This window comes from Phacochoerus africanus, chromosome 5 (genome assembly GCF_016906955.1).
Source record: "Phacochoerus africanus isolate WHEZ1 chromosome 5, ROS_Pafr_v1, whole genome shotgun sequence".
In the NCBI taxonomy this organism is placed as follows: domain Eukaryota; kingdom Metazoa; phylum Chordata; class Mammalia; order Artiodactyla; family Suidae; genus Phacochoerus; species Phacochoerus africanus.
In genome coordinates, this window is record NC_062548.1 from 60,898,836 (window position 1) to 60,919,135 (window position 20,300).

The 20,300-nt window shown below is 50.3% G+C and overlaps 1 protein-coding gene across 1 annotated transcript in view; it reads right to left on the bottom strand.

Moving 5' to 3' along the window:
- FER1L5 (fer-1 like family member 5) overlaps positions 1-20,300 on the bottom strand; it is a 53,609-nt gene that overhangs the window by 28,881 nt on the left and 4,428 nt on the right. The window contains exons 3-18 of the mRNA XM_047782793.1: positions 20,209-20,300; positions 19,377-19,485; positions 17,489-17,543; positions 16,670-16,779; positions 13,182-13,310; positions 11,994-12,056; positions 11,206-11,256; positions 9,014-9,044; positions 8,008-8,123; positions 7,645-7,768; positions 6,952-7,004; positions 6,258-6,326; positions 3,905-3,948; positions 3,728-3,810; positions 3,538-3,632; positions 1,801-1,929 (exon numbers count right to left, since the gene is read on the bottom strand). Of these exons, the coding sequence (XP_047638749.1) occupies positions 1,801-1,929; positions 3,538-3,632; positions 3,728-3,810; positions 3,905-3,948; positions 6,258-6,326; positions 6,952-7,004; positions 7,645-7,768; positions 8,008-8,123; positions 9,014-9,044; positions 11,206-11,256; positions 11,994-12,056; positions 13,182-13,310; positions 16,670-16,779; positions 17,489-17,543; positions 19,377-19,485; positions 20,209-20,300 (1,353 nt within the window). The remainder of the gene's footprint in view (positions 1-1,800; positions 1,930-3,537; positions 3,633-3,727; positions 3,811-3,904; positions 3,949-6,257; positions 6,327-6,951; positions 7,005-7,644; positions 7,769-8,007; positions 8,124-9,013; positions 9,045-11,205; positions 11,257-11,993; positions 12,057-13,181; positions 13,311-16,669; positions 16,780-17,488; positions 17,544-19,376; positions 19,486-20,208) is intronic.

The following is a 20,300-nucleotide window of genomic DNA, read 5'->3' on the forward strand; positions in this document are numbered from 1 at the left end:
CAGGAGGACCTTCTCCAGAGTCAGACTAGACTCTGAATTGCGCCTCCCCCCCACCCCCCCGCCGCCTTTCTGCCTAAACACCTGCCTTGGATGAGACCCAGTATGGGCAAGTGTGTGTGCTGGAGGAGGCACAGCCAGGCACACCTGGTCTTGGCTTTTCTCCAGCCCCCTCCTCCCACCATGAGCCCACCTGCTCGAGTCCTCCATCATGTTAGCCCCTCTCTCATTTTTTTTTAAATCTTTTGTCTTTTTAGGGCCACACCCACGGCATATGGAGGTTCCCAGGCTAAAGGTTTAATTGGAGCTGTAGCTGCTGGCCTATGTCAAAGCCATAGCAATGCCAGATACGAGCTGCATCTGTGACCTACAACACAGCTCACGGCAATGCCAGATCCTTAACCCACTGAGCAAGGCCAGGGATCGAACTTGCAACCTCATGGTTCCTAGTTGGATTTGTCTCCATTGCACACGATAGGAACTCCCCCTCTCTCATTTCTTTTGCCAACTTCTGCGCTGCTTTTGCATTCTCCCAAGCCTGTTCACTAGCTCAGGTCTCCCCTTTCTTAAAAAATAACCCTCCTGGAATTCCCTGGTGGCTCAGTGGGTTAAGGATCTGGCATTGTCACTACTGTGACATGGGTTTGATCTCTGGCCTGGAAACTTCTGCATGCCGTGGGTATGGCTAACTCTCCTTCTGCCCTCTGAGCCCTTTTAGCTGTGACCTGATCTTGTCTCCTTCAAGTCTTCACCCGCATTTCTATGCACTTGACTCTGTGGACTGAATGTAATGTCTCCCTCCTGGCCACCAGGGGCTGACATCTCTCCTGACCCAAGGTTACCAGCAACTTCCTAATAACCAGCGCACACTCCAGGGTCCTCATTCAGAGGGTTGACGGCTCCTTTCTGCAACTCTCCCCTCCGGAGGCTGGCTCTGTGCTCCCCTTTCTTGGATTCCTCCTCAGTCTCCCTGCAAAATGCCCCCCTCCTCCTCTGCCCTCAGAGGCTGTGCTGTCCTGATGGGCTTCAGCCTCAGCACCTTTCTCTCTTCATTCCCACCCGCTCCCCAGGCAATTCCTCCACACCCCAGGGAGATCCTGGTGTGATGGTGGCATCCATGGGGACTGGTTTCTGTGAGGGTCTCGCAGGCACAGATTAAAGGTGGGATTCATCATCTCCTCTAGGCCTTTCCCTCTTTCGGGGAGCCCGTGCTGACACAGGTCCCCAGCTTCCCACCTCTCTGAGGCAGAAAGTGGGCGTCTGCCTCACTTATGACCTGTGGTCAGTGGCTCTGATGGCTGTTTCCCAGGGGTCTCTGGTACCCGCTCCTTCCTCTCCAGCTCCCACCACCACCACCCCACTCCCGTGATGTGTCCCCATTTCTCCTGAAGAAGTGGGTGACCCAATTTACTCCCTTCCAATTTATTCCTAACACTGTGCCTTCTGCCCTCTCCTGCCACAGTGGCCCTCCTTGGCCTTCAAGAAGAAATCCAGACTCCTTAGAACATCATTTCTCCTTAACTAGGTAACACGTCCCTTAAACTGAAAGTTTGTCTTGCCTTTCCTGGGCCACCCCCCCGCCCGACCTCCTGGGATCTGGCACAGCAGGAAGCCTGCACAGGGGCTTAGTAAAGACTCAGGCTGATTGAAGAAACCCCCCCCCCCCGACACGTTCAGATGGCTGATCTGAAAGCGCCTCCACCCGTGGCCAGGGCCTCCTGCAGGGTCAAAAATGGGCCCCAGAGCCAGCTATGGTGGGCAGAGGGGCTCTTTCTTCCTGGGGTACCTTTTTCCTGGGGTTACCTCCACACTGATCACGTCATGGGACAGATCCTTCATTACAGTGTCTTGATGGGACTTCATGTGGGTGATTATCTCTAGGAAGACTCGGCCTCGATAAGCTAAACCATCCTTAACAGCGTTGGGAATATTCTAGGGAAACAAGAAAGAAAATGGTGAGAAAAGGGATGAGAAAAAGAGCAGGAGAGTCTACCCTGAAACCTTTGTAGCAAAGACAGGGTGATCCTGTAACTTCTTACCTAGGGCTGACCACATTCCCCAGGAGGAATTCTAGAAACCCCAATCATAGCCGTGCCTGGAAACCTCTGGGTCCTAAGCCCTCTTCTACACACTTAGGCCCACTCTTCCTCATCATGAATTCTACCTGTGGGCCCATCTGAAGTACCATCTCCGGTAAATGCTTCCTGCTTGGAAGGGACTGTGATAACTATTGAGTTATCCCATCCTGGCCAATCAGCTCAGGCCCTGACTCCTTGGCAACAGTGATTGGTCCAAGGGGAGCACCCATGACCAAAAAAGGTCAATTAGAATGCTTCTCTGATGTGATATATAGAGATGCAGATATATACAAAATGGGATATTACTCATCCATAAAAAAGTATGAAATAATACCATTTGCAGCAACATGTATGGATGTAGAGATCATTGTACTAAGTGAAATAAGTCAGAGAAAGACAAATACGTGCTATCAATTACATGTGGAATCTAAAATATGACACAAAGAACTACACCCAGTATCTTGGGATAGACTATAATGGAAGATAAAGGGAGTGTGTGTGTGTGCGTGTGTGTATATAAATATATATATGGCTGTGTCACTTTGCTATACAGCAGAAATTGGCACAACATTGTAAATCAACTATACTCTAATAAAAAATAAACTATGACACAAATGAGCCTATTTACAAAACTGAAACATACTCACAGGCATAGACAATAGACTTGTGGTTGCCCAGGGGGAGGGGGAGGGAGTGGGAAGAATTGAGAGCGTGGGATTAGCAGATGTAAACTATTATAGAGAGGATGGATAAACGACAAGGTTCTGCTGTAAAGCACAGGGAATTATATTCTACATCCTGTGATAAACCGTAATGGACAAGGGTATAAAAAGAATATATAACTGAATCACTCTGCTTACAGCAGAAAGTAACATAACGTTATAAATAAACTATATTTCAAAAAAATTAAAAAAAAAATGCTTCCCTGGCCTTCCCTATTAGAGGCTTCCGTGGCCATGTTTCCAGCAGGGAGGCAGGACTGTAGTAGGGAAGGATGAAGCTCAGGAAAGAGCAGAAGAGATGAAAGATGGGGTGAGGGCGGGCGAGCCTCCTAATGGCATTGGGATCCTGGCTTCTGCAGCCCTTCCTCACTCAGAGGTCCACCCCGGCCCCGTGCCCTTCTTTCGCCAGTTGGCTCTCTGGCGTTTACCATACCTGTCTTGAATAGCCCAGTGCTTTCCCACATTTGCTTGCGCTATTTCTCTGGTCTCCTCTGTCCTTTCCACCTGCTTACCCAAGGTCTCATCATGCCCTTTCCTCAGTGAACGCCCAGAGCATGCCATCTGTCCCTTTCTTGTGGCGGGTTTCTATAGCCATTGATGTACTGGTTGCAAGTCCTCTACTAAAGTCTGGTGGACAGAAAACAGGGCCCGCTCCGCCCTAGGCATTTCCTAGACCCCCGTGCCTTCCACATGGTTGGTTTTACCTCCATTGTTCCCTAGAGCTGACATGAGAAGCTTACAGGATCTTCTTCCTGGATCCTGAAAGGGGCCTTTTTACCCCCACGCAGAGTAAGGAAGGTGGGGCCAAAGCAGGGCAGGAAGCCGGAGTACATTCCTGGAGGAGGAGAGGGTGAGAGGGGGCGGGGCCAGGTGAGAGGGGGCGGGGCCAGTGGGGGAGGAGCAAGAGGTCGGGGGCGGGAGCTTGCTTGCCTTCTATTTCTGCTCCAGTGGATGAGATTTGGTTGAGGGATAGGCTGACTGTCCCAATCTCATCTTGGCACCTGTTCCTGGGGCTGGAGAGAAACACGCCCCTGCAGGCTGAGCCCCTGGCTTGGATCTGGTTTTCCCCTCCCGGGCATGTTTTCCAGCATCCACTCAATTGCTCACCAGTCTAAGACTCTGAGCTTGATGTAGCTGGAGAGGCAGGGCATCTGCAAGGGGCAAGGGAGAGGAGCAGTGGGTGACTGACCAGATGGCCTGGCGCTCGAGGAGACTGAGAGCCATTGGAAATTCCCAGGTCTGGGTCCGCCTGGCTCAGTTATCAGTGAGCCATTGAACCCCAGCCTGGGGGGACAGACCATGGGAGGTTAAAGACTTTTGGCTCTGGGTCCTCACTGCACCGGCCCTTTGGGAGGCTCTGGGAGAGGCTCCAGACCGTGTCCCAGGATTGTATTGTATTCTTACTCTTAAAATGACCCCCTCAGAGTTCCCATCCTGGCTCAGCGGTAATGACCCTGACTAGTATCCAAGAGGATGGGAGTTCCATCTCTGGCCTCATACAGTGGGTTAAGGATCCAGTGTTGCCATGAACTGAGATGTAGGTTGTAGACACGGATTAGATCTGACATTGCTGTGGCTGTGGTGTAGGCTGATTTTGTGGGAACTTCCATATGCTGCAGGTGTGGAGCTAAAAAAAAAAAAAAGAAAAAAAAGAATAAAAAAATGACTGCCTCACTGCATAATCTCCAGGAAGCAAGAGACATGGGCCCACCTGGCTGGGGACACCACGACTGCACATAGCCCTTCAGTTTGGAGGCATGTACACCAACCTCCTTAACCAAGTCCCAGGGGGAGGTCATAAGTCTGGAATGTCTTCTTTGCATTTATAAGTTGACCTTTAAACAGCAGGACATCTTTTTCCCCAAGAGTAAATCACAGTAGCTGCCACAGAAAGACCCTCTGGGTCAGAAAGGGAGGGGGCACTGGGCCATAATAAGTCCTGATACCATTCTTTGCCCTGGAATCCATCTTGACCCTATCAGAGAGGGTGCTGGGTCTGCTCAGTTATGAGAAATAAAACAACATAATTGGCCAAAGGGAAAAAAAAGACCCTATCCTATGTAAGGGATTTAAATCACCTGGTAAGATCCTCATTCAGGGGACGCCCACACCTGCACTCTTCCTTTGGGTGTGTATTACTACTTTGCTTCTGCCTTAGAAAAACAAACTACTTCTGTGTGTGCTCTCCCACATTTTGTACTGTGTTTTTGAACAATAAACTTTGTGCTTCTTTTCAAAGTCTTTGCCTCCTGGAAACATTCCTGCTTTCACTGGGGGCAAGAATCAGGGTAATTCTTTTTTTTTTTTTTTTGTCTTTTTAGGGCCGCACCCGTGGCATATGGAGGTTCCTAGATTAGGGGTCTAATCGGAGCTATAGCTGCTGGCCTATACCACAGCCACAGCAACGCCAGATCTGAGCCACGTCTGTGACCTACACCACACAACCTCATGGCAATGCCAGATCCTTAACCCACTGAGTGAGGCCAGGGATCCAACCCACATCCTCGTGGGTCCTAAGTCAGGTTCATTACCACTAAGCCACAAGGGAAACTCCCCTAAATTTTCTTTTTCTTTTTGCGGTTGCACCCATAGCATATGGAAGTTCCTGGGCCAGGGATTGAATCTAAGCTGCAGCTGCGGCAATGCCAGATCCTTTAACTCACAGCGCTGGGCCCGGGGACTGAACCTGCACCTCTTGGGGGACCCAAGCCGCTGCAGTTGACTCTTATCCCACTGTAGCACAGAAGAAACTCCTCATTAGCAAACTTCATGCCACATAAATGTAAGATATAAGAAAGCGACACACTCTATGGGTAGTCAAGAAGATACCACACGAATTTCACTCTCAAGTGACCTCTCAAAGTGTCTACTCTTACGTTGCACACAGCTCTTAGAAGCCTAGCATGGAGTCAGAAGGCCACCAAGGCTCTCCCAGGGCTTGGAGAAAACTGGCATCCACACAGCTGATGGGTGACTGAGAAGGGCTATGAAAATCTGACTACAGAACCCCCCAAAGAAGGGCACGTCAGGGCCATTTAATGTAGGAACAGCCCCGCAGTGTGTGTAGCCCAGTACATAACTATGCTCCCACAGTGCCTCTAAGCCAGCAACAAAGAGCTGTAATTATATTCAGGCCACTTTGCCCAGAAGATAAAAAAATGCATAATACAATTTATAATGAGTCCTGGAAGTGATTGTTTTGTTTTTAATGTAGGTAAAAGAGCATGTTTTAAGGTCTCTGGAAAGTTCAGTCATAAGGCTCACTCCTTTCAAGTAAGGTTCTCTGTATTATGTCCTGGGCTTCCCTGTGCTCCCTATCAGTCAGAGCAACCCCCCACCCCCGCCCCCGCTGTGCCTCACAGGCTCTGCTTTCCATCCATACCACCCCCACCCCACAAACACCCAAGTATCCCCTGCGTTCCGCAGGAGGATGGGCGAGGGTGTGACAGAACAGCAGTACCTGTATCCGGAAGGTCAGGATCTGGTTCCAAATTGGGGTGTCCGTCTGTGGCTGGACGTGTGTCTTCAGCTGGGAACATCCCAAAGCAGTGTCAGTGCCAGCTTGTCCCCTCCTCCCTCCACTGGTCTCACCCCCTAGCCCTTCTGGTCCAGCCCAGGGATGGAGCCTCCTGCTTTCCTTGGGGTAAAGACCCCTTGACAGCTTCTCATCAGCTACAACTCCAGTCCTTGGAGTGCCTCCTTAGATCTAGACTCTTTAACATTTTCCCTTAAGTTAGATTTCCATTGGCAAAATGCAACTGTGTATTCACAGACATTCATGGAATGTCAACAACTCTCTTGCCCAGAACCTTCAATTTTTAGGCCAAGAAACTGAGGCCCCAATGGGACAGTCCCAGATTCACTGTTGTGCATTTGGGGGCAAGTTGTTTCATTCACTCATTCACTCATCACGCCTTTGCATGTTTGGTTTTTGGCTGACATCTTCTCTAGGCAGGGCACTGGGCACTGGGGTCCACAGTGACTAAGCCAGGGCCTCCACCTTCACAGAGGCCCTGGTCCAGTGGGATCACATTACCCATAAATGGAAAAACTGGGATACAATTCCTGGAGTCCTCACCACCAACCCAGTCTTTTTCTTCACACTTTTTTCTAGGTGCCAATTTTTCTAAGCCTCAGACCCTTTTCACGCTTACCTTTTCCCCAATTAGTTCCACCTCCAACATAGGACTCACTAAGTGGTGTTTTGCTAAGACCAAGAAGTTAAAAGATTTCTGAGACAGCAGAATCTTTTCTTCGGGAGGAGGAAATGGGGAGGGGACAGAACAATTTAAAACCCTCCCCCATGATTTGGTTTGGTGGCCCCTGGGCAGACCTCCCCATCTCTGGTCTGTTTCCATGTGCTGCTGTGTGTCATGGCACACAGTCACAGCAGGGGTGGGGGTGGCACAGGGCACCATGAGTTGGCATCTGGGCAACAAAGACAGGGCAGGGGCATGTGCCCCCCCTTCTGTCTTTTTGTCTTTTTAGGGCTTCGCCTGCAGTATATGAAGGTTCCCAGGCTAGGGGTTGAATTGGGGCTATAGCTGCTGGCCTACACCACAGCTCACAGCAGTGCTGGATCCTCAACCCACTGAGCGAGGCCAGGGATCGAACCTGCACCCTCATGGATATCAGTCAGGTTCATTAACCACTGAGCCACAACAGCAACTCCCACATGGCCCATTTTAAAGGGGCCCTCATAAAACCATTCTTAGTGGATCAGTCTCCCCCTTTCCTCCCACCCCAAATCTTAGTGTCAAAATGGAACTGGGGAGCCAGAGGAGAACCAGGGCGCCAGCATGCAGGGACCCCCAGGGTTGCCACCGCCCCCCCCCCCCCCGACTGACTGAGATGGAGATCCTCGGCGCAGTAGACGAAGAACTGCAAGCAGGCCATGCTGACCGGCACCACCGTTGACTTGAAGACCTGAGTTTCAGTGTCGCCAGCCTCATAGGCCAGCTTTTGATCTACCTGGAGAGACCAGAGAGCAGAGAAGGTCAAAGGATGGACAAGGCCAAGGCCACCTGACTGGGCTTCCCCAACTTTCCATTTGGCTGGGATGGGGATGGACAACCCTTCTGTGACACAGTGGACAAATAAGAGCAAGGGAAGAGCCATGGCCCCTCGGAGTAGGGGCTCAGGGGACCCCAAAGGAGCAGCCAGGGTAGAGAAGGTTCCTGGGGTGTTGCAGGAGGCAGGGGTAGCCTCACCGGGGCCTGGTCTCCCACACCGAGGACACAGATGGTGACTTTCAGGTAGCCTCTCACACCACTGCTGGGTTCATTTGGCTGGCAGAGGCCTAACCATTTCCTTAGGAGAATGTGACCTGCAGAGGCAGAGGGCCCATGCGAGACCAGACCCCACCCCATCTCCATCCTCCTTCCCTGAAACCAGTCTTTGTTTCTGTAGGAGACGGGTGTGGAAACGGGGCTCGTGTATTCAGTTCCCAGCCAGGAACAGAGGAAAATGGAAGTCACTCTGAGCATAAAGCAAAGGCTGCCAGTTATTGCCTTTATGAAACAGGGACCTGGAGTTCCCATCATGGCACAGAGGAAACAAATGCAAATAGGAACCGTGAGGTTGCAGGTTTGATCCCTGGCCTTGCTCAGTGGGTTAAGGATCCGGCGTTGCCGTGAGCTGTGGTGTAGGTTGCAGATGCGGCTCGGATCCCGCATCGCTGTGGCTCTGGGGTAGGCCGGAAGGTACAGCTCCTATTAGACCCCTAGCCTGGGAACCTCCATATGCCTCAGGTGCGGCCCTAAAAAGACAAAAGACAAAAAAAAAAAAAAAAAGGAAACAGGAATCCCTCTTTCCTATCCTGTGAACCGAGAGTTGTTACTGTCCTGATCTGATAGGCAAGCATTTTCCCTAACCTCAAAGCCCAACCTCAACCTGGTACGTATGTTATGGCCAAGTCTCCTCAAACTTTAACACCCCGACACTGGCAGAAATAGAAATTCAACCCCAGGCAGCACCAAAACACTAGCATTTGACCAAAAGGGAGGCTTTTGATTTTTGATTTTTTTAAAGATATTATTATCAAACAAGATAACACACCATGAAGTACAGTCAAATATTATCAAGTTCAGAAAGTAACTCACACCCCCTAATACTCTCTCTGCAAATCTTTTGAACATATGGGGATTTTGAAGTGATTTCAACACCTGACTTGGTTTTTCTCAGAAGACACTTGTATTTCCAACAACTGTTACCTACCTGGAGAGTGGTAGATAAACCCGATATCTGTCTGAAAAGAGTAGAGGAAAGACTAGTCAGTGCCTTCAGATTCCTAATACCAGCCAACTTAATGACCACCTGTTTGAGCACTTGTCCTGCCCTAACTCCTTTGTTTTTGTTTTTTTTTTAAAGGCACCACGGGCAGCATATAGAAGTTCCTGAGCTTAGTGGTCAAATCCAAGCAACAGCTGCCAGCCTACACCGCTGCCACAGTAATGCAGGATTTGAGCCGCATCTGTGACCTACACCACAGCTCATGGCAACGCCCGATCCTTAACCCACTGAGCAAGACCAGGGATCGAACTTGCATCTTCATGGATACTAGTCGGATTCGTTTCCCCTGAACCACAATGGGAACTCCCAGCTCTTTGAAAAATGCTGTTAAGAAAATGAAAGGAGAAGTTCCCTTTGTGGCTCAGTGGTAACAAATCCGACTAGTATCCATGAGGATGTGGGTTCAATACCTGGCATGGCTCAGTGGGGTAAGGATCCCATGTGGCTGTGGCATAGGTTGGCAGCTGCAGCTCTGATTCGACCCCTAGCCTGGGAAACTCCATATGCTGCAGGTACGGCCCTAAAAACAATAATAATAATAAAGCAAAAAATAAAATGACGTGATGTCTGAGATTTGATTCAAAATGATTCTGTGGGGGAGACAAAGTGGGCCCAGTGTAGATAAAACATGATTACATAATTGACAATATGCATTGGTGAAGATGAGTGAGGATACCTGGATTCATAATATCATGCTCTCCGCTTTTGTGTAGATTTGAGATTTTCCAAAAAAGTTACGTGTGTGTATACACACACACACACACCCTTTTTTTTTTTTTTTGGCTTTTTAGGGCTGCACCTGCGGTATGGAGTTTCCCAGGCTAGGGGTCCAATCCGAACTACAGCCACCGGCCTATGCCACAGCCACAGCAATGCAGGATCCGAGTCGTGTCTGTGACCTACACCTCAGCTCATGGCAACACCAGATCCTTAATCCACTGAGCGAGGCCAGGGATGGAACCTGCAGCCTCATGGTTCCTAGTTGGATTTGTTTCCATTGCACCACAACTGGAACTTCCTATATATATATGTATATATATATTTTTTTTATTAAAAAAGCTCAGGTTTTTCTCTGACCTCTATAGTTTACTCAACAATAATCATTGGTCATTGTCTGGAAAGTGCACAGTGGCCTTTTTCAAAAGGACATTTTTGACCTCCTGCCATCTAACTTTTCTAGAATTTCTTCATTTCTAAGCCTGTGCTGCTGCTTTGAGGGCTGGGTGGGGAAGGGGGAGGTCATGACTGTTCATCTGCTTATTATTAGCAGTGAGAAAGAAACCTTAGTTTGATTTGTCCTAAATGTGTCTTTCCCAAGGGTCAAGCCCTTTTCCTTGGGTTGCCAGATTTAGCAAATAAAAATACAGATGCCATCTTAAATCAGAATTGCAGATAAACAGTGAGTACTTTTTTTTAGTATACATAGGTCCCCAGCAATATTTCATGAGGAGCCATGAAATATTGCTGGGGACCTATTTGGGACATACTTATCTTTAAAAAGTATCTTTTGGAGTTCCCACTGATTCTTGGTTAAGAATCAAACTGTAGCTGTTCAGATTCAATCCCCAGTCTGGCAAGTGGTTTAAAGGATACAGCCTTGTCACATAGACTGCAGGTGCAGCTTGTCTTTTTGTCCTTTTAGGGCCGCACTTGTGGCATATGTTGGTTCCCAGGCTAGGGGTAGAATTGGAGCTACAGCTGCCGGCCACAGGCATAGCCACGGCCACAGCAATGTGGGATACGAGCTGCATCTGCGACCTACCCCACAGCTCATGACAACGCTGGATCCTGAACCCAATGAGCAAGGCCAGGGATTGAACCCTCATCCTCATGGATGCTAGTCGGGTTCGTTAACCACTGAACCATGATAGAAACTCCAAATGTTGCATACTTCAATCCTCACCATGACTCTGGGTTGAGTATATTATTATCCCCATTTTACAGATGAGGAAAGAGAGGCTCTGAATCATTTGTCTAAACCATCCAGTTGGTGGGTGGATCCAAATCTGGATACTTCTGCATGAAAATCCAAGTCCTTTCCTCTAGACTCGGTCATGGAGCCCAGAATGGGTCTCTGTAAGGGTTTCACCAAACCTCCTCCTCCAACCAGTGCTCACCTGGAATCTCCCGATCTCTGCATTGACTCTCAACATTGTGGAATTTATCACCTGCAGGGAAGTTCCCAGAAAGGTCTCAGTTATCAACAATCCCAAACACCAACCCCATGGGAGGATTTGTAAGGCACATTCGGATTCTCTAGGGTTTACTCAGAGCTTCCTAAGGGGTGTCACTTCCACGTAGGCTTTATCATTTAATTCTCAGAAGAGCCCTGTGAGGTTCAGGTTTTTAGCTCCATTTTACAGATGCAAAAATTGATCAGAGAGGACAATTCACTTGGTCTCCACAAAGCACAATGTCGCACTTTACTCTCGCCACTGACTGCACACTGTCCTGGCCATTTCCCAAGAACATGTCAACTCTTCAAGGGGAAGGGAAAGGCCTTGCTCTCTTTGGCCTTGTGCTAGGTGCATAGAGGCACTTGATAAACACGTTACCATTGTTCCTGGGCTCCCTTGGGTCTGAGAATGAAATGTCGCATGTGAAGGGTCTGTTGGTGGCATGAGAATCTTGGCACATGAGAAAGGGCTGCTTTGTTCACCTTGCAGCTGAGCTCAGGACTTATCACTTGGCATTCCAAAACATTTGTTGGATGAAAGAATGAATGAATGAATGAATGAATGTGGCATCTGGGCTGCTGGAGTGAAGAAGGTGGCAGAAATGCCACCTTGGGGTCAAAAGATCATGAGAAGTAACTTTGGCTCTAAGGGTGGGTCTGGGGGTGCTGAAGCACTTTCCAGAATTGAGGTGGGAAAAGAAAATGGATCCATCTCGTCTGGCTCCTCACCTGGATTAAGATGGTCTCATCGAAGAATTTTGCTGGAACCTCATAAAAATTCTGGAAGAAGATCTGAAACAGACATACTGGGGGTGAGGGTACAAGGCCTTTCTTCCACCAGTTCCCCCAGGGACTCAGCCAGCCTGAAGCCTCAGAATGACAGACTTCTGCTCAGTTGTTAGCCCATTTCAATGACCTTCATCTCACTCTCACCCCCACGTGTCTCCTACAGGAGCAGAGGCTGCCAGGTCCTGAGGGTTTTCTGTCCACAAAAGGCGGGGGAGGGGATCCCTGGAGGACTTGGAGGAGCGGCATAAGGCCCAGCTAGCTGTCCTACTGTGGAGATTTTAGCCTCTGCCTCCTTCTAGATCACACTGTCAGTCCACGGCACCCCCACTTCCGGCTGTCGCCAGAACCTCCTTCCCCAGTCACAAACTGGCCCTATCACTCTCCTGCTTGAGTCCCGCCATGGCGCCCAAGTTCCATGGTGGGGGCGGGGAGCGCATTTTGCCGGCTCCCCTCCAGCCAGGCCCCTCCCCGATCGTTCTAGCCAACCGGTCCTGCTGCTTCCCCTTCCAGGCCTCTGAGATCTGTTCCCTTCTGAAGTATCTTTCCCCACCTGTCTCTCTTTCCCTGATAGAGGGAAGCCTCCAAGTTTCGGGAACCTTCTTTGAGTCCTCTCCACCCACTGCTCCTGCCCCCACCTGCTTTCATCTTTTCTTTGTTGGTCTAGTCGCCAATTAATTCAACAAGTATTGACTGAGTTCCTCCTCTGTCAGACACAATGCTACAACGCGGGGCTCCAGCAGTGATAAGGTGTGCGCCTGGCTTGCGTTTTGAGGCTGCGGGAATGGCCCTCCCAGATCCCTGTTCACCTCAGGCTTGCCTCATCGTCTTGGTTTATATTTTCACACGCTCTTTGGGTGGGGTGGGGGAGGGGGAGACACCCCCAGACCGACGACACCCCCCCACTCCCACCCCGCACAGACCACTGGCTGTGCAAATGCAGAGGACTGAGAATTGCTCTGTATTCCTGGTGCCAAGCCCTCTGTGCCCAGTAAGCGTTTGTGGAGCAAAAAATGAAAACAGCTGAGTCAGGGAGCAAGCCTGCCAGCTGCCAGCAGGAAATGCCCAGCCCTCGAATGGCCCACTTGGCTCAAGTGCCCTGTTGGGTGGTGAAGGGCATGTGCCACCCACCTCATTGAAGAAAGGGTTGTTCCCCATCTTGATCCGAGTGTGGTGCTGATAGCCTCCGATGAGCACCTTCACCACTGCCTTGATGTCGTTGCCCAGGAGCTGCCGGGCTTCGAACACCTTCACTCGGACCTGCAGAGAAGACAGAGGAGCCTAACGTTGGGGGCCTGGGCTCCCCTCCTCCATCGGGTACTTTTCTGGGTGAAAGAACAGTATGTTCTAATAAGAAACATCTGTGGATGGAGAGCGGCCTCCCCCACCCTATGGGCCCTGGGAAGGCCCTGGCTCTTTGTGTTTCTTCTTTAGAGAACTGTCACCTTTGCATTGCCCCTCCTTTTTTTCTTTTCTTGTTTTTTGGTTTGTTTTTGTTTTTTTTTTTTAACGGCACACCTGCAGCATATGAAGTTCCCAGGCTAGGAGTCCAATCAGAGCTGCAGCTGCCATCCTGCACCACAGCCACAGCAATGCCAGAGCTGAGCTTCATCTGAGGCCTACACTACAACTTGAGGCAATCCTGGATTCTTTTTTTTTTTTTTTGCCTTTTTGCCATTTCTTGGACCACTCCCACGGCATATGGAGGTTCCCAAGGTAGGGGTCTAATTGGAGCCGTAGCCACCGGCCTACGCCAGAGCCACAGCAATGCGGGATCTGAGCTGCATCTGCAACCTACACCACAGCTCACGGCAACGCTGGATCCTTAACCCATTGAGCAAGGCCAGGGATCGAACCTGCAACCTCATGGTTCTTAGTCGGATTCATTAACCACTGCGCCACGACGGGAACTCCAAGACAATCCTGGATTCTTAACCCACTGAGCAATGCTGGGGGTCAAACTGGAATCCTCGTGGACACCATGGTGGGTTCTTAACCCGATGGGCCACAATGGGAACTCCCATTTTGCCCTTTTCATCTTATGTGAACTTAGGGTTTCTTGTGTGGTATGGATTTGTTACAGAATAAAGTCAAACCTTTCTCTGTATGTTCTTTTTTACATTTGCCTATGACATTTTTAAGGAATCGAACATTTTAAAGTTCTATGCAGATGGAGTTCCTGTCGTGGCTCAGTAGTTAACGAACCCAACTGGTAACTGAGGTTGTGGGTTCAATCCCTGGCTTCGCTCAGTGGGTTAAGGATCTGGAGTTGCTGTAAACTGTGGTGTAGGTCACAGAAGCGGTTTGGATCCTGCATTGCTGTGGCTGTGGTGTAGGCTGGTAGCTGTAGCTCTGATTCGACCCCTAGCCTGGAAACATCTGTATGCCTTGGGTACAGCTCTAAAAAGCAAAAAAAAAAAAGTAAAAAAAAAATTATGCAGTTGAATTATCTGTGATTTGATCTCTGATTTGTGGTTTTCTTCTGCATTTTTTTTTTTTTAAGAGCTGCACCTGTGGCATGTGGAAGTTCCCATGTCAAGGGTTGAATTGGAGCTGCAGATGCCACTCTATACCACAGCCACGGCAATGCGGAATCTGAGCTGCATCTGTGACCTACACCGAAGCTTGCGGCAGCACCAGATGCTTAACCCTGACTGAGCAAGGCCAGGAATTGAACCTGCTTCGTTATGGAGACAACATTGATTCCTTAACCCCTGAGCTACAGTAGGAACTCCTCTTCTACTTTTATATACTTTCCTGAGACTCAGCAAAGGGACTATGACACCTGAGCCTAGAATTATATATAAGGTGGGGCAGGGGGAAGAGCCCTGTAAGACCCAGGCTGGCTAGGGTCTGGGGAAGGAATGGGAGATGGCAGTGGCCAGGGGGCACAGTTACGGGAGCTTGTCATGGCTAGAATTAGTAAACAATATGCATCTCTCACAGCCTAGGCCGTGGGTCTGACCATTCTCCAGGAGGCCCCCTGCATCTCCGTCAAATCTGAGTCTCTTCAGGGACTGATACCCATGCAGATAACCCACGATCAGAGACAAGAGTGGCCAAAGCAGGCAATCAGCCCCCGTGTCAGACTTTGCCCTAAGCACGAGCACAGAGGAAAGGCTGTGACATGGGCACATTGACCTTGTGTCCTGTGGCAAATTGACCTTGTGAAGAGGGACTGGGCCCATGGGAAAGGGAAGGGACTCCACAGGAGGCGACAGCATGTGCGAAGTCCTAGTGGGAGGAGGTCTTGAGAATGGGGACAGTAAGTTGTCTAGGATGTTAAAGCAGGTTTGGCAGAGAACAGGGGCAGTGGACAGAGTAGCTTGGAGGCAAGGCTTGGGTTATCAAGGGCCTGGGAAGCCATTAGAAGGAGTTTGGGTTTTGTCCTGAGAACACTGAGTGTCCTCATTTTTAAGAACATTTTTAGGAGTTTCCATTGTGGCTCAGCGGTGACAAACCCAACTAGTACCCATGAATATGCAGGGTCAATCCCTGGACTTGCTCAGTGGGTTAAGGACCCATGTTGTCATGAGCTGTGGTACAGGTCACAGATGTGGCTCAGATCTGATGTTGCTGTGGCTGTGGTGTAGGCCAGTGGCTGAAGCTCTGATTAGACCCCTAGCCTGGGAACCTCCATATGCCACAGGTGTGGCCCTAAAAATTAAAAAAAAAAACCGAAGAGAACATTTTTAGGTATATGATAAGAATGACATCCTTTTTTGGGGGGAGCCTCACAGGCAATATTCAGAAATTCCTCGGCCAGGGGTGGAAACTGGGCCACAGCAGTGACAATGCAGGATCCTTAACACACTGAGCCACCAGGGAAGCTCCAAGAATGGCAACCATGAAAGGCCACCTTGGAGTTTCCTGGTGGCCGAGTGGTTAAGGACTTGTCATAGTCACTGCTGTGGCTTGGGTTTGATCCTGGAGTTTGGAAGGAGCCTATGGAGGTGGTCCAAGGAAGCAATGATGATGGGACAGGGATGGAAGAGGCAATGGAAAAGTGAGTGCGGTCAGGTGATGTTAGGGGCTAGGACTTGTCCTTGGACTGGGTGCGGGGGGTGGTTGAAGAAGAGAGGCAGCCAAGGATGACTCCCAGTCTCCCTGGCAAGCCACAGGCTGGGGACAGGGACAACCCTGGCAGAAATGTTTGGACACAGGCTTGAGATCAGAGGGCAGATAGTAAGCCATGGTATGGGGGTTCCAAAATTCGCAGTGGAACCTGGGGACCTTCCCCCAGATCCCCTCCAATGCTCCTCAGCCTCTCCTGTGCAGCTAAGGTCACCTTGCCCATGGCTGGCCTTGTGTTGCCCACCCTCCTAAGGACTCTGAAGGGTAAGGTCCAGGCCTCTGCTCTGCCTCCCAGTTCGCCAGATCCTGGAGTGCACAGCCCACAGCACCTCCTATTGCCTCTCTGCTGCCTCGCATCAGCATCAGCCACATGCAGAAGTTCCCCAGAATGGCCCCTGGAGGAGCAGGGGATGTGGTTATCCGAGGACTTGTGGCCCAGTCTGAGGCTCCGACCTTCCACCATGACCTTATGGAGAGGCAGGGATGGCCTGTGCATGGTGAGGAGGTTGGGAAATCACATGGATTTGCATCCTGGATGGCCTCACCTGAAAGTGCTGAGGCTTTGGGGACAGAGTCTTGTTCACGGTGGGACTGGGGAACATCCATTTCTGCCTGGCCACCTCTTGAGCAGTTATGGCCAGGAGGCCTTCATCGCCTGTGGAAACACAGTCCAGGGAGGGCCTTCAGAGCCTGGGGCTCAGGATACTTGGAAACATTTCATCCTTCTATTCCCAGTGACCAGCTCCCAACTAAAATCATGGCCAAGGAGTTCCTGTTGTGGCCCAGCCAGTTAAGAACCCAACAAGTAACCATGAGGATGTGGGTTTGATTCCTGGCCTTGCTCAGTGGGTTAAGGATCCGGTGTTGCTGTGAGCTGCAGTGTAGTTTGCAGATGTGGCTTGGATCCAGTGTTGTTGTGGCTGTGATGTAGACTGGCAGCTGCAGCTCTGATTTGACCCCTAGCCTGGAAACTTCCATATGCTGTAGGTGTGGCCATATCAATAAATACGTAAATAAAATCACGGCAAAAGAGCCCTGATCGGGGAATATGTTTCCTAGCACACTTCCATGTGTTCCCCCCCAACTTCAGTAACCCTGGGCCTCATAATTTACATATGTGGGCTCAGAGATGGTCATCTTTGCCTCCCTCTGCAGCCCATTGGGGGCTGGACCTTATGTTTAGAGACGACAAGTGGACATACTGGGAGGATATGTGACCTCAGCCAGGTGTCTGAGATCTGGCCTATAGACCTAACCTGGTCACGTCCTTCTGCAGGCCTCAAGGGATGAGTGTCAAAGGTCTTTAAGAGCCCATCTAGCTAAGCTTGGGGAAGGGCAGAGCTAAGCCCCATGGAAGCACATACCTATCTTCTCTATATCCTTGTAGGTCATGTGGGCCACCTGTAGGGTGACAGTGCACTGCAAGGCAAAGGGAGGGGGGCTGTAAGTTCCCGCAATCCTTGGTCAAGTCACAGCACTGGAGCCTGGCCTAGTCTGGCCCAGCTGGGACCATGCCCAGTCCTGGGTGGAGTGATGCTGGGCTCAGGGCCACAGAACAGGAGCCTGTGCAGTCTGGGATGGAGGGGCAGTTTTCAACTGGGGGAGAGAGCAAGGTGGTTTTTTTGTTTTGTTTTTTTGCTTTTTAGGGCAGCACCCGTGGCATATGGAAGTTCCCAGGCTAGGGGCTGAATTGGAGATGTAGCTGCTGGCCTACACCACAGTCACAACAACATTGGATCCAAGCCACATCTGTGACCTGTGTTGCAGCTTGCAGCAACGCCAGATCATTAACCCACAGAGGGAGGCCAGGGATTGAACCTGCATCCTCATGGATACTAGTCTGGTCCTTAACCTGCTGAGCCACTATGGAAACTCCCAATAGATTGAGTTTGAAGGACAGAGGAGGCACATGGCAGTGGTGGTGACAGAAAAGGATGCAGCAGGGTGGGGAAGAGAGAGAGAGAGGTCACTTGGGAGCAGTCTAGAATCACTGATGCTAAAGTCCTAGCCCAACATCTCATGACCTCATGTGGGGACTTCAGCAAACACCTCTTAGGTGACCTCCTGCCTCCAAGGCTCTCACTGCCTGTCCATCCGCCAGACCATTGTCAGAATTGACCACCAAACATTCTTTAATTGCCTTAAACTATCAGAGTAAAGTCACAACTCATCAGCCTAGGCCCTTCACCTCTGGCCCCTGGCCACTTACCTAGTCTCAGCTCTCTCCCACCTCCATGCCCCTTCTTCCCCACCCCTGGGTACCAGCAGGGCGGGCTGCCTCTTTCTCCCTCCAGCCTTCACAGGTACACCTCATACCCCTCCCTGGGACTGTCTTCTTTTCCTTTCCACTGGGCAACCCATGCCCTGTCTGAAAAACGACGTATAAAAATGGAAACTTGATCCACAGTCTGCAGTAATCAGCCCAGGGAACCAACCTGTTATCTATAGTAACCAGCCCAGGAAGTCAGCCTGCTGTGAGCTAGACTTCCAGGAAGTCAGATCTTTAGCAAAAATTGGCCTCAAACAGCCAGGATTTGACGAGTAACTAATAGCTCCCCTAATTTTTGTCCCCCCTTCTAGCTTAGGATCAATGGGAAGAAGTCAAGCATCTAGGATGCCCTGCTGTTAGTTGCTCCCCTTATAGCTTCCCCGCACCAACAGTCTCCAATTGGGGCACCCCTGAAAGCCTTCCCTTTTTTCCTGCCATAAAGCTTTCCCCCTCCTCTACCTGCCTTTGAGTCTCTCTCAAAACCAAGTGATGGTGGCTGACTCTCTGGCTAAATAGCAAGCTCAAAACAAACCACATTTGCTTATTCTTGTCTGGTTGGTCTTCAAGCATTTCTGCATGTCTTAATCACCTCTAGGTGGAATCATTCACTCCCTCTAGACGTCAGTAAAATAGCTTCACCTGCCCTGGGACATGTGTGCTGGAGCACTTGTCGCTGTGAGTGGCACCTCACAGCCAACAGATGTGGGCTTCATTCAGTTTTGTATCCCAGGCCTAGCACAGTTACTGATACCGGTGAATCAACTAGACACTCAAGCCAAATGAGTGCATGAAGAGTGGAGGCATGGGCGGGTGGATGGATGGCGGGATGGTTGAGTTGGGGAGATGGTGGTAGTTTGATGGAGCCCCCAGGGGCAGATAGTGCTCTCTGGGTTGGGGGACACTGGGCCCCTGCTGGAGCAGAGTGGCTTAGCTTCATCAGCTGCCTGTGCTTCGTCATCCACCCTTCCTGGGGCCCAACTCACGTCTGTGGGTTTCATAGAGTGGTTGAGCAGGGTCAGGTCCTTCACGAAAAGAACCTCACTTGGTTTCTTCACCAAGGGCTTGAGAAGTACTGTGGCCAGGCCAATGAACCTGGGGAGACAAGGCACAGGTGTGAGATCCTGAGCCAGGGGAAAGGGTGTCATTCTTTAGCCCAGGCACGACTTTATCTAGAGGTGTCTCCTCCAGGATGTGCTGTCCATAGAGGCTGAAGGAAGGATGGATGCAGTGATGGAGAACATCCACCAGAGGGCTCAGGCTCTCAACCCTGGGGAATTTGCTTTGGGGTTTCCCTTGTGGTGGGCACCCCAGTCCTTGGCTGTGCCCTGCCCAGCCCCTCCCAGAACCTCTGCTCCCATAATCCTCTGGAATGGGAACTGTGCTAAGTAACAGCTGATTGGACCAGAGGTGGGCACTTGACCAAAGCTGGGCCAATCAGGTTCTCTGTCCTAGGATTTTTTGACCTGGGATGCCTTAGCTTCAGTCTCCATGGGGCATTAGAACCGGGCTGTGATGAGAAGCCAGGGTTGGGTAGAGAGAGACAGAGATTTGACATCCTATGCCTTCAGAAGAGACAGAACTACTCCTGGGTTCTCACTTTCCTAGTTCCAGTTGATCTATTGACCTATACTCCTAGCCTTGATGCTCTTCCACAAATCCTCCACTTTTTTTTTCTTTTTTTTTGCATTATTTAGCTGTCTGGAGTGGTTCTGGTCTTTGCATCAGAGTGAGTTATGGCGTAGAGACAGGAGATGCAGCATCTGCTGTAGTTTTGGTCAGAGAATAAGGCTCCTCTTGCCTCTTTCTCTGCCTCACCTTTCCTTCTTTTTTGAGCCCATGTCATGAAGAGTGACTTGCAGGAAAGAGTCATTTTGCAGGGGGCGGTTCCTGAGGTGCCAGATGAGGGT